Raw genomic sequence first — 12,500 nt, forward strand, 5'->3', positions numbered from 1 at the left:
TACCAGAAACGATGCATGCATAAAAAGAATCATGGAGCTGCTGCGAAAAGCGGACTTGAAGGCCCAAACAGAAGCACTTTAATATTTGTGCAGGTCAAGAACAAGCTCTTAGGACTAACTATGTAAAATACCATATTGACAAAACGGTGGAATCCCCATTATGTAGGGCATGTACTAAAACCAGGAATACCGGAACACCCCAGAACACCGGAACACTCCGGAACACCGGAACACCCTGGAAGTAACCCAAAACCCTCAAATTGGCTAACCCTAGGCCTAACTAGGCCTTAAGTTGGTTTTTAGGCCTAGGGTTAGCCAAATTAACGGCTAACCCTACCTTCCGGAGTGTTCCGGTGTGCTAACCCTAGGCCTAAAAACCAACTTAAGGCCTAGTTAGGCCTAGGATTAGCCAAATTGAGGGTTTTGGGTTACTTCCAGGGTGTTCCGGTGTTCCGGAGTGTTCCAGTGTACCTGGTTTTAGTACATGCCATTATGTAGGCTATGTGGCAAGAAAGGTGAGTGTAAACCATCATAATTATTGTCTGTGAGTGTAAAAAGCTGGCCCAAAGGGACTATGTAAGCAGAGACACAACAATGTTGCAAAAGCAGTTCATTGGAAGTTGTGTGAGAAATACAAGTGGTACGAACATGCACCTGACAGTGTAAGTGAAAATGATGAGGTTTATTAACTATTGTGGGACGTGAACATACAGTGAGATCATGTCATTGAAGCCAGAAGACCGGACAGTGTATAGTTGTAAATAAACAGGAGAGAAAGGTCACTATTATTGATATTGCTGTACCAGCGGATAAAAGAATTGGTGAGTTGAAAAGAGAGAGTGAAAAGAGAGTTGAAAAGAGTTGAAAAGTATTGAGGACATTAAAAGAGAAATTGCAAGAATGTGGAAACTGTGCAGGTGGTACCAATATTAGTGATGTAGGATCATTGGGAAGTGTATCAAAAACCTTGGACAAGCTAGTGACTGGGAAAGTTGGATGTCAAAATTGGTATTTCATAACTCCAGAAAACTAAGTTACTAGGAACAGCATGGATTTTGAGAAAAGGAATTACAGGAGTAGAGTAAGGAGAAAACTCTAAGGAACCTTTGGTCATGGGCTATGACTAGCTCCCTTAGGAAGCTAAGTAAACGAGAAAAAGATCAAGACATCCAGTTCACAAAGATGAAAATAATAATAAAATAATAATGAAGACGATACAGTCTACTAAATAACAATAGTCAGATAAACTTTGCAACAGGCTGCATGCAAAAACAACTCTTATATTACTCTTATACGCACCTGACCCATAATTACGTGAACCAAAATAATCTGCTATGACCAGACACGCAATCCCAATCAAACAGATTGCCACACCAAGGTAATGTAAACATTGGTAGCGAACTTTTAGAAACAGCCATGAAAGCGCTAAAACTGATGCTGTAGTAAAACAGTCTAACACCTAAGATGAGGAGAAAAAGAGAAGAAATTCTGATTAAAAAGGACCTTCTTTTTTAAATGCCATCTGGTTGGCTCACTAGTTCTAAAAGCAGTTGCAAAAAGGTTGAGACACTAAATCGAAAATTCACCTCTTCTTCCTAAAACTCATCTTCCAATTCATAAGAAAGTCTTGATGCCCCTCCCTCCCCTCCCCCCTTTTCCAATGTTGATACCCTTTAGTTTGAATGGCAAATGCAAATGGGAACAACTTTGCTTGGGGGGGGGGGGGGAAGGGGGGTTGGGGATGCACTGACTTGAATATGGCATGCATTGTACGGTTTACATTTAACAATGAGTGTCTCAACTCTTTTTGCAATTGCTTGTACATGTAGCATCAGACTTTTATAAGAGTTTCATAAAATTTGCAGTTAAAATAATTATTTATCCTCACACTTTGCTGGAAATTTAAGCAATAATTGTTTTTATAGGCACCTTAAAAATTCAGGTGGCTTCAATCGGATTAGAACCCATAACCTCTGCGATGCCAAATGCAACGCTCTACCAACTGAGCTACAAAGCCACACATTTGAGAGCAGGTCAATTTGTTGGGCTCATTTGTTCCCGTGGAGGACTTGATGAATGAAATATTTACAATTTGAAGTTGTCGGCTAGTTTGAGTATCTGACTGTTATAAATGTTGTTATCATCAAAATGTATTTTAATCTGAGAGTCTAAAAATTTGCTTCGATTTAGGAAAAAAGTAGCCAACTTTTCTGTGCGTGAAGTAGCTAAATAAATGCTTGTTGTCGGCTGTCAGTGCTCACTGAAACTACTGAGACTTCTGAGGAGGAGGTTGAAGGCTTTACATATACATGTAATCTCAGCTTAACCAGGGCCAGACCGACACAGTGTCTTTAACTAACTGAGGAGAAAGTGTTTCCAATGCAATCGAATCTGCATTTGCTCCACTTTCAAGTCTTCGCAGAAAAGAACTTATAACAGACTGTTTATTGGCTCAATCTCACCAACCAGGTCCCATGCAGTTGTTCGAAGGTTTTGCTAGCATTTATCCGCTGGATTAAGTGATTTATCTGGTGGATAGCATTATCCACCTTTTGAACAACTGAGACCTGGGACACAGTTATGCAGTCTTTTCTTCAAGAGCTTTCAAGGGCATTATAACTTCATCTCTGCCATCTCTAACAGCAATAATAATATTATTGTGGTCAGCTGGCTGGATTAGATTGAAGGGACTAAGACAAACATTAGACCACAGAAGCAAAATACTGCCAGAAGTCAAGCTGTTTGCCACATGCTAGAGATTGCATAAATGGTCTTAAACCTCTCATCCCTGAAGCTGTCTCCATTGACGAGTAAAATTGTCTGGCATTAGACAGAGTAAAATCTGTTATGCTTCAATTTTTTCAGATCATGATGATGAATATATGAGACAAAGGAAAAAAGAAAAAAATTGTTTACCAGTACCAGGGAAAAATTGTTACCCTCAGGTGAAAGAGGGAAAGGGTAATGCAAAATCATCAAGAATACTATTCAGGACTCTCACTGATAACATCAAGACTCGGAAAAAATCAGAGAAAATAAAATTTCCCTCACATGATCAGAAGTGTCAGCCATAGCCAATACCCCCACAACCCAAACCAGTCAAGGAACAAGGTATAGTGAGATTTGGTGGAGAGGGGAACAAGAAACCCCATTCCTCTTTGAAATGTTTGGTATACAAGATGGCTTACACTCAAGACTAAATATATTAGATTTAGCCAAGCCTAAAAGCGAAGCTCCTGGTTTATTTATTCTTACAATAAGTTAACTTTGCTTGAGCCTGTGATCCAATTGAAACCAAGTACCTGGTCAGCAGGTCAACTCTTAAAAATAAAAAAAAACAGCTGACTTCGATGAGACCTAAACTTGAGCCTGCGATGTGGTCACTTGATACTGGTCACATTGGCATGTATGGAAGGGTGGATGTACGTAAAGTGGCATGGTCGTGCGGTTGTACGGCTGACCAAAACCAAATTTTCTCGCACAGATGGGTTACCATATTTTCGTACCAGTGGTGTTCCGCACGCTCTGCTATTACCTACCTGGACGCTGGTGAGATTGGTGTATTGATAGGCTTTCACAACCAAAAAATTAGCTTCGACATCAAAGAGTGCCAAGATAAAATACTTCCATCCTCTTTCTTTTAATGTGACTATGAAATCCCTGGGGCGGCAAGACAGTGCTGTGGTATAAGCCAGTCCTAATAACAAGTAATTTAAAAAACTTTGCGAAGTTGGAATTTCAATGCCATAATTTGTGACTAGGAGTTGGCTGAAGATTCCAGTTCCACAGACAAGCCAGGAAAGAAGCTGACCCAAAGCAAGAATTCCTAGAAATTTTCTGCAATTAAATAAGTCATGCAAAGTATAAAATGTCTAAATGTGTGGCAGCCAAATAGGAGTTTTTAATTAATATTAACTGCGTGAATAGGGTACATCAAGGGTTTTGATAAGAAAGTGAGTAGGTGGAAAATTAAGGAGTATACAATGTATATACACAGAGAAGAGATCACAAGTCCAATGTCGGCCTCTTAGAATCATTGTATTTTCTACATGTTCAAGCAATTTTGCTTTTTCATGAACAAAACTTGGCTGACATCCAAGGCTTGTGTTTTGTGACCCATTTCTCACGTTATTCTATCATCCTATTCAATCAGTAATTTGTCAGTCAAAGGTGGTAAATTCAAGCAAAATAGGTGGGTAGTTTCGATGACAACTGGCTCTTATTGAAAAAATTTTCATTGAAATACTAGGAAATAAATAGGCCATTTCCGAGTTCATGAATACCTCCTCTTCAAAACGAGTCAAAGTGCGAAGTTTTTCTTATGAAAATTAGTTTTTATTCATATGTGAAGTAGACCTAATTACCATCACAAAAACTTCACACTTAGACTCGCTTTGATGAGGAGGCAAACATGAACTCGGAAATGGCCTATTCATTGTACCAATTTACGGTCCACTGTATGTATAATGCAAATGAATTTTACTCTCTCGATGAGGAAAGGGAAGGAAAGGAACTTTTAAATTAATTAAGTGTCCAGTTGCTCCAGTGCTGGAGCACCAATTGGGGACACTGTAGACTGAAATTAACAATTAACACAAATCAAGTCAAATGTTGGTTTTTGAGGAGAGGGGAAAACCAGAGTACCCACAGAAAAACTTCTCGGTGCAGAGTAGAGAACCAACAAACTCAACACACATATGACAAAGAGTAGGGGAATCAAACCCGCACCACATCGGTGGAAGGCAAGTGCTCTCACCACTGCACCATCCCTGCACCCACTGCACCCCCCTACCCTTTACAAGGTACCCTTGAGGCATAACACCGAAAAAGTTATTACAAAAACAAGGTTTTAAATAAAATGAACCGTCAACAACTAAAAATAATTTTCCTCCAAAAACCAACTCTGAGCAATTAAAATTAATATACTAATCTTTTTTTTTAATACTGAGGAATCAATGATGTACATTTAATAATAATAACAAGTATTACGTGTACTCATGAGATAAAGGTCATTTACATCAGTCATACAATGCAGGGCTGTCATTAGGGGCCATAACCTGTAACACCTGTTACGGCTGAGCCCACCTGTTACGGCTGATGGTTCCTGCAGAATGAATATTCATGGAGCGAAACAAATTGAAATTTACAGTATAATTTATAAAAAATTTACCTTCTGGAGAAAATATTATTGCTGCCTTGTGTTGTCTGTGTTCCTGATTCTAAGATGTGTTTTTGGTAAAAATCCAAACATTTTCTGTAAAAAACCTTTGGAGATAGGTCAATGTTGGATTTCGATGCCATTTTCAGCAACAAAATCATTATCAATGCACCATAGTTGATATAAATGGGATTCCGCTGACCATTTTTCATGGTTTTGTGATGCATGACCATTTCCACATGGTTAGTAAATATTTTTATTCATTGTAAATTGCTAATATCTTTTTGCCCTTTTTTATTTTCATCACTTTTTGATTGAGAGAATACACAATTTGCACCTCAGAATGCTGGAAAATGCATTTCCGAGGGTCTAATTTTAAGAATTTTCAGGGGGAGCATGCACCCAGACCCCCCTAGGGGCTCAGGCCCTTTGAGCCTTCCTTTACATGGCCTTTGGTTACAGGTTACTGGTGAAATCTTGAGTGTTGCACCTGCTACAGAACTTAATGACAATCCTGCACTGTACTTGATTAATTGAAAACCAATATCATGCTGGTTGGCTTTTAAATCTACAGACAGGTCAAATTACTTTTATCAACTAGAGGTCACAGTCCTATCAGAGTTAAGTATAGGATGGGAGAGTAGAAAACACTGACCCCTAGTCCATGAACTACCCCGACGGACTATCCCAACAGACTACCCTAAAAAAGACTAACTTTACCAAATACTATTTTGATTGAGTACTATTGAAAGAACTGAATTGATTATATGCACTTACATTGCATGTACCTTATTCATGTTTGTCTTCACGGCCACATACGATTTAATTTAGGAATTGCACCGGTTTCATTTCGATTCACTTCAATACATGAAGTAATCGGCTATCACAACAGTTATTGTAAGCTAACCTTTTTAAAATGGGTGCTTAAACTTAAATACATGTACTGTTGACCAACGCTGTTTAAAATGAATGTTTAGGCTTAGAACTAATTTTGACGCTGCTTACGACCAATAGTACTCCCTTGAAATAGTATTTTTGGGGTAGTCCGTAGGGTCCATGGACTAGGGGTCAGTGTTTTCCACCTCTCCCCTTTGTCTTGCAAGCCATGATAGTAAACGTTAGGCTTTTACTTCGTGTAGAAGACACACATGATGTAACAAAAGCTTAAGGGGTCTCTAGGGCTTTCAAATTCTATACAAAAATTTGGTTTTATCAACGGAGTTGATAATGTAAATTGGCCACCGTAGAATCTCTGTACGGTGGCCAATTTACATTATCAACTCCGTTGATAAAACCAAATTTTTGTATACTACTTCCCCACCGACGCAGCACCACAGTTTCTTTAGAAACTACCCCTTCTTTCAAATTCTGATTGATTCGTGAAACAATTTGTTTCACGATTCTTGTTCTATTGTTTTACGTCATGTGTGTCTTCTACACGAAGAAAAAGCCAAAATTTAAGACTAATCGATGACTAGCTAGTCCTAATCCTTCTTGAGGCTTAATTTAGATTTATTTTTACGAACATTCTTTTAAAGCTAAACATAGTAAAACTTATTTAACGACGTGTCTAGCACGTATGACTTGCATGGCTCACGGATTATCAACCAGCGAGGCATAAAACCGCAAAAGTTATTACAAAAAGTAGATTTAGAATAAGATGAACCGTCATCAACTGAAAATAATTTTCCTCCAAAAACCAACTCTTACCGATTAAATATCCTTCCTGATAAAGACGAACTGTTAGTCACAGGATCCTCAAATTCGTCCGCCATATTAAAAGTCGAGTAGTTCTATATATGGGAAATATGACCAAATTTGGCAAGACCTGCTGCCGTGTTGTTTCCAGAGAAGCATTGATCGATGTATCGCTTTTAGGTTTCCTATCCTGCAAATGTGTTATTTACGCTAAGTTATCAAAGGTATTTCACAATTTTTGTTCTCTTTAGCGTAAAACGGATTTTCTATAGTTTGATATTTCATATCTGTGGGTACCCCTTGGCAAGCTCGAATCGTTGGATTTCCATCGTATGTAAGTGTATAGACCTCCCACAGCCTCCACACAACGATATGAGATTTATCATCTTTTCTCCTCACTAATATGTTCATTTTTTTACAGAATGTAAGCGGGACAGGTTGGCTTTCTTGAAGCCTTTCATTTATATCCGCTGTTTGTTACAGGATTTATCGGATCTGGAGTTGGAAATTCTGCTGTGATTTTGTTTCATCAAAGAAATTCTTGAGGCAGTTCGTAGATGGCTGCTGGTTATATAGCGATGCAGAATCGACATAACAGTACAGACAAGGCACGATTCAAACCGAAATATTTTTATCAGTTCAGAATTATATTAATCGGGGATAGCACCGTGGGAAAATCATCCCTTCTGCGGCAGTTTACAGAAGGACAGTTCATCGATACTTCAGACCCCACTGTTGGCGTTGATTTTCATGTCAGAGTTGTAATGCTGTCAGGTGAGATCTTTAAATAGCTCTTTTTTTAAATAGTTGTTAAAAACATTTGCGATATTGTTAGACCTCTTCGTACTGATATTGCGATTTAAGCCCATTGTATCAATAATGTACATGTAATGCGCTCAAGTTTCGTTAAAATAGTTTCATCTTTACCTCCTCGTTCTTCCCCTAGTCGCACAACATAATTCCCCACTTTCAAACAATTATCGTGGAAATTAATGCATACCCGGATTTGTTTTGATGACACTTCTTTCCGATCGAGTTCTAAACAGGTTTGACACTTTCAGCAATGAAAACACTCACGTGGGTATCTATATTTGTGCATCTTGCATGTGTCATCCGTCGATCTTAATTGATAGAGAGAATTACTTCGATCCTCGTTTAGGATTACTTCAAATTTTGCCACCCATGTTTATGTAAAGGATTTCAAAACATATAAAGAATTCATGTTCCTTTGGTGTTTTCTAAGAACGTTAGAAAAAAGAAAGATATGTTGTGGACACTACCTACAAGGTACCGGTCCGTGAATGAAATAATAAATTCGAACTAGAATCATCAAAAACGCACTGTCTACCAACAGGTAAATTCTCACTGTTCATTACTTATTGCATATTAGACATTCCTCTTACTTGATAAAACAGGGGAACAACATCAATGACAAAAAAATTAACTTTAAATGAATATATTTTTAGGTGGATAAAAAGCAATATACATAAGTGCCTTGTGTTTAATATTTGAAATGTGAAACTAAACTTGTCACAGGATTCCAGGGGCACAATGTCAACAAATACTTGTATATTTGGCAGCATTTTGGCCACTTAAAATGAAAGATTCAAGGTTGGGGCAGTGGTGAAAATGCTCACCTTCTAACAAGACAAGAAGTGTTGCTGGTTTGATTCCTGAACCTGGCATCATGTGGGTTAAGTGTGTAGGCTCTTTAAGCTTCTCTCGGATGGCTTTCTCTAGGTACTCTAGTTTTACCGATAATGAAAATTAAGTTGATCAGCTTTTACTCTGGTGTGTAACTTTGAGACGTGTAACATAGTTAAATCACAATCACTGCTCAATTTAAGGCAGAAAACGGCACCATACTTCTCCAGCGAACCATCATGTGTACCGTAGTTAAAAGTAAAGGCAATGGATAATTAGTAGTAGACCAAAGTATTTCTTCTGAGTCTATTTTTATCCTTAATTTTTGCATTTGACTTGCAACAGTTGATTGCAAATAAAGCTCTTTTTATTGCATGAAATGTGGCAACAGTTGAATGTGAAAGTAATGAGTCAGTATAAGAATCTAGGCAAGATCCCCAAAAAGCCTTTAAGATGGTTGTAAGCTTTGAATAGTTGAAGAACCTTAAAGATCTTGTCAATGATTTTTAGAGACAGTCACATACAAAGCTGGACAAAAATGCACAAAATTCAAGAGATTGGATTATTTACCCCACATAGTATTAATAATAATAATAATAATAATAATAATAATGTTATTGTTGTTGTTATTATTATTATTATTATTATCATTATCACTATCATTATCATTATCATTATCATTATCATTATTATTATTATTACCATTATTATTATTAATTAAACAAGACTTCACAGTGTTGTTTTTTGCTTTGTTTTTAGCTGATGTTCGAATAAAATTACAGATCTGGGACACAGCAGGGCAAGAAAGATTTCGTTCCATTACTTATTCCTACTACAGAAACACAGTTGGATGCCTTATAATTTATGATATTACAAGCAGAGAATCTTTTCTTCATGTTGAAGACTGGTTAACAGAAGCTAGACAGTGTGTTGAAGAACAGGATGTTGTGTTTATGTTGGTAGGACATAAAGTCGACAGGGAATCGAGGAGAGTAGTCTCAACAGAAGAGGGAGAACGTTTTGCAGAAGCAAACAACATGATGTTCATAGAAACATCAGCAAAGGTTTTATGCAACGTGGAGGAAGCTTTTTTTAGTGTTGCTGAAGAGGTCTACAAACGAATGGAACGAGGTGACCTGGGACTGAAAGATGGTTGGGATGGTATAAAAGCCTTGCCCATGCGTCCAACAGATGTTCTAGGGATAGGACACACGCTGTCAGCAGAAGATTTACTGGAACATCAGGAGTCTAGAAGATGTTGCAAGAGCTGATTATTCAATGTTCTTACTGTCATACTCGGAATGCAGTTAACACCTTAAAGTATTTCAGGAATGTTGAACAATTTTGAGGTTTTCCAAGTTCTCCTGAACATAATAATTATCTGTGATAGATCAATAGTTAGTACAGTGTATAAAGTCTCCCTGATTTTTTAAGTTCTCCTGATTTTATCTGTGATGGATCAATGGTTACATTGTACTGCAGTGTATAAGTTAAGTCTCCTGAGATATTTCAAGGCGTTCCCACCTTTTGAGCCTTTGGTCTCTAACAAGTTTTCCATTTGCTATAAATATCGTAGCTGTCAGGTTTTTGGTATCAATTGTAAAGTATATTGAAAAAAGAAATAACAATAATTCATATGAAGTACAAAACATATGAAAGTCAATACTATGTTCAGATGTTTCGTGAATTATCAACTCTATGAACACTTTCTTTTTTAATTGTAGACTTAATGGAAGTGACAACCAAAAAAAGCAATTATGATACTGATAGTAATAGTGTTATTTTAAGTGGCAGATGGTACAACATGTAAATGCAAATATCATCCAGTTTTCTTGGCCAGCAATGTTTGCATCCTTTTTATGCAAGGATCCCGTTTTACTATATCACACCTGTACCTTCCCTCTGAAAAGGATGTAATTGTATTTTTCTTTTATAATATTATTATTGTTATTTTTCCCTGTTGTGGTAAGCTATTTCAGAGAATGTGTTCCTTCATTTAAAGTGGGAGATGGACAAACAGAAGTTGTTCAAACATAAAAGTTCAGCCATGAAAACAGTGTAATTTTATTGAAATTGAAGACGTGTAATGGTTATCATTTTTTTTAATTGGTTACTGGAGTTTTGGAAGCAAAAATTTATAATAACTCTTGAAGAACTTTAATTTCAACTGTCAATTGCAACATGTCATGGTGTCAGGTGCTGTGGTGTTACTGGCTGTACAGTGATGCTGCTTTTTACCATGGCATGAATGAGGTTGTGCGGAAAAAATGCAAGTTTTAGTTCTCGTAGCAGAATTTAACCCGACAGAGGGATTGCTCTCTATGTAGAAAGAAATCACTTTGCTTAGAGTCTGGGGACTTACATTGTATATAGATACATGTAGTATCAGCAGGTGTTAGTTTTACTTAACAAGTGACCAAAAAAAGCAGATGGAATAAAATAAATTTTTAAACTGGTGGCTAATGTGGGCATTCTGTAATAACATGTTGCCTACAAAATAGATGAATCCTGCCCTGTGTAATTTTGTGGGATGCCGCAGGCAGCCACGTTAACAATTCGGGCCCATTCCTTTTTGTTGTTGTTGTCGTTTTTCTTCTTCGTGGTCTCAAATGTGCATACCCCGCGGAAAATGAAAAAGCGGGGATCTGGGGAACAATTACAACACCGTACGGTAATTTACCGTTTTACCTTCCCACTGCGAGATTTGAACCCGCGTCCTCTGCTGTGCTGAGCGCACGAAAAGAGCTCATGAATCCACTCGGCCACGAAGTCCCGTATATGGTGTCCTCCCCTGTGTATCTTTGCCCACTAGAGTAATATCTGTGTGATTGCGTTTCAGTACTTTTTCTGTGTAGATCGTCATGGTCCAGGTTGTCGTCACTTCTTCATTCTCTGCACACGGCTGACAAGGGTTACTGGTCATACCACTTATCAGTACACTCTATCACATACTTTTTTCATTATTATTATTGTTGTTGCTTTTGTTGTCAATGTTGCTGTTCTCACTTATTTTTATTCACTGAGTTTACAGATCTTTTTCCTAGACGCATTTTGCATCGATAAATGCTGCGGTCTGAACTTTCAATGCATACTAATTACTTGATCCTAGAAATTTAGCTTCCGTAGGTTTGCCTACACTTGGCCATTTTCAAAAATTTTGCCTTGGTTCCCCTTCCGAAAAGTCTCAAATAAAGTTGCTTTTTCTTTGACGCCTTTGAAAAACGAATCAAATCTCAACTTCTATGCAATTTTCTAAACAGCTTCACACAACTTCCAACTTTTCAAACTTTATTTCCTCTCAGCTAATAAGTACAAATGACGAAATTCAATTGTACACACTCGAAAAACTTACAATGTGCAAAACGGTAGAGGGTGCAGGGATGGCGCAGTGGTGAGAGCACTCGCCTCCCACCAATGGGGCTAGGGTTCTATTCCTCGACTCGGCGTCATATGTGGGTTAAGTTTGTTGGTACTCTACTCTGCACCGAGAGGTTTTCTCCGGGTTCTCCGGTTTCCCCTCTCCTCAAAAACCAGCATTTGACTTGATTTGCGTTGATTGTTAATTTCAGTTTACAGTGTCCCCAATTAGTGCTCCAGCGCTAAATCGACTAGACACTTGAATAAAGTTCCTTTGCTTTCCTTCCTTTCCTTTTTCCCTATCACAAGTGATTAAAATTGCCGATATCCCAAAACGTATTCACTGTTGTCACCATTTCACAGACGTGTTTAGAATTCTTTTAAAAAACACTCTGAATGATGTAGTCTCGGACCCGTTTCTCTACGTCAGCTGTTATAGCGGAGCTCCGCGCGCGCGGAGCACCATAGCATACTATTTGCGACAGTCCCTTTCACGCTCGCTAATAATAGATGGAGATATGCGACCGCGCTTTTGAGTGGACGTGAAAAAAGGAACGGGTAAGGGGGGGCGGGAGAGCGAAAAGCGCGGAGGCGTAACGAGGAGAGCGTGAAAGGAAGAGTCATGCCACGGCTGCTGACATCT

The 12,500-nt window shown here is 38.1% G+C and overlaps 2 protein-coding genes across 5 annotated transcripts in view; one reads left to right on the forward strand and one right to left on the reverse strand.

Annotated features, from left to right (window-relative positions):
- LOC137996858 (solute carrier family 35 member F1-like) overlaps positions 1-6,968 on the reverse strand; it is a 13,891-nt gene extending 6,923 nt beyond the window's left edge. The window contains exons 1-3 of the mRNA XM_068842473.1: positions 6,869-6,968; positions 3,540-3,837; positions 1,300-1,459 (exon numbers count right to left, since the gene is read on the reverse strand). Coding sequence (XP_068698574.1) covers positions 1,300-1,459; positions 3,540-3,837; positions 6,869-6,933 — 523 coding nt within the window. The 5' untranslated portion in view covers positions 6,934-6,968. The remainder of the gene's footprint in view (positions 1-1,299; positions 1,460-3,539; positions 3,838-6,868) is intronic.
- Positions 6,969-6,986: 18 nt separating this feature from the next.
- On the forward strand, positions 6,987-10,956 carry LOC137996859 (ras-related protein Rab-39B-like). Of its 4 annotated transcripts, none has more exons than XM_068842475.1 (3): positions 6,987-7,080; positions 7,278-7,630; positions 9,260-10,956. In XM_068842475.1, exons 2-3 carry the CDS (start codon positions 7,414-7,416, stop codon positions 9,769-9,771), a joined length of 729 nt encoding a protein of 242 aa, XP_068698576.1. In that variant the 5' UTR covers positions 6,987-7,080; positions 7,278-7,413; the 3' UTR covers positions 9,772-10,956. The 4 variants fall into 4 exon arrangements, with proteins under 4 accessions (XP_068698576.1, XP_068698575.1, XP_068698577.1 ...); XM_068842474.1 differs by having other exon boundaries at positions 6,990-7,080; positions 7,340-7,630; XM_068842476.1 differs by having other exon boundaries at positions 6,995-7,190.
- The last annotated feature ends 1,544 nt before the right edge of the window (positions 10,957-12,500 follow it).

The sequence above is a fragment of the Montipora foliosa genome, chromosome 3 (genome assembly GCF_036669935.1).
Source record: "Montipora foliosa isolate CH-2021 chromosome 3, ASM3666993v2, whole genome shotgun sequence".
Classification (NCBI taxonomy): Eukaryota; Metazoa; Cnidaria; class Anthozoa; order Scleractinia; family Acroporidae; genus Montipora; species Montipora foliosa.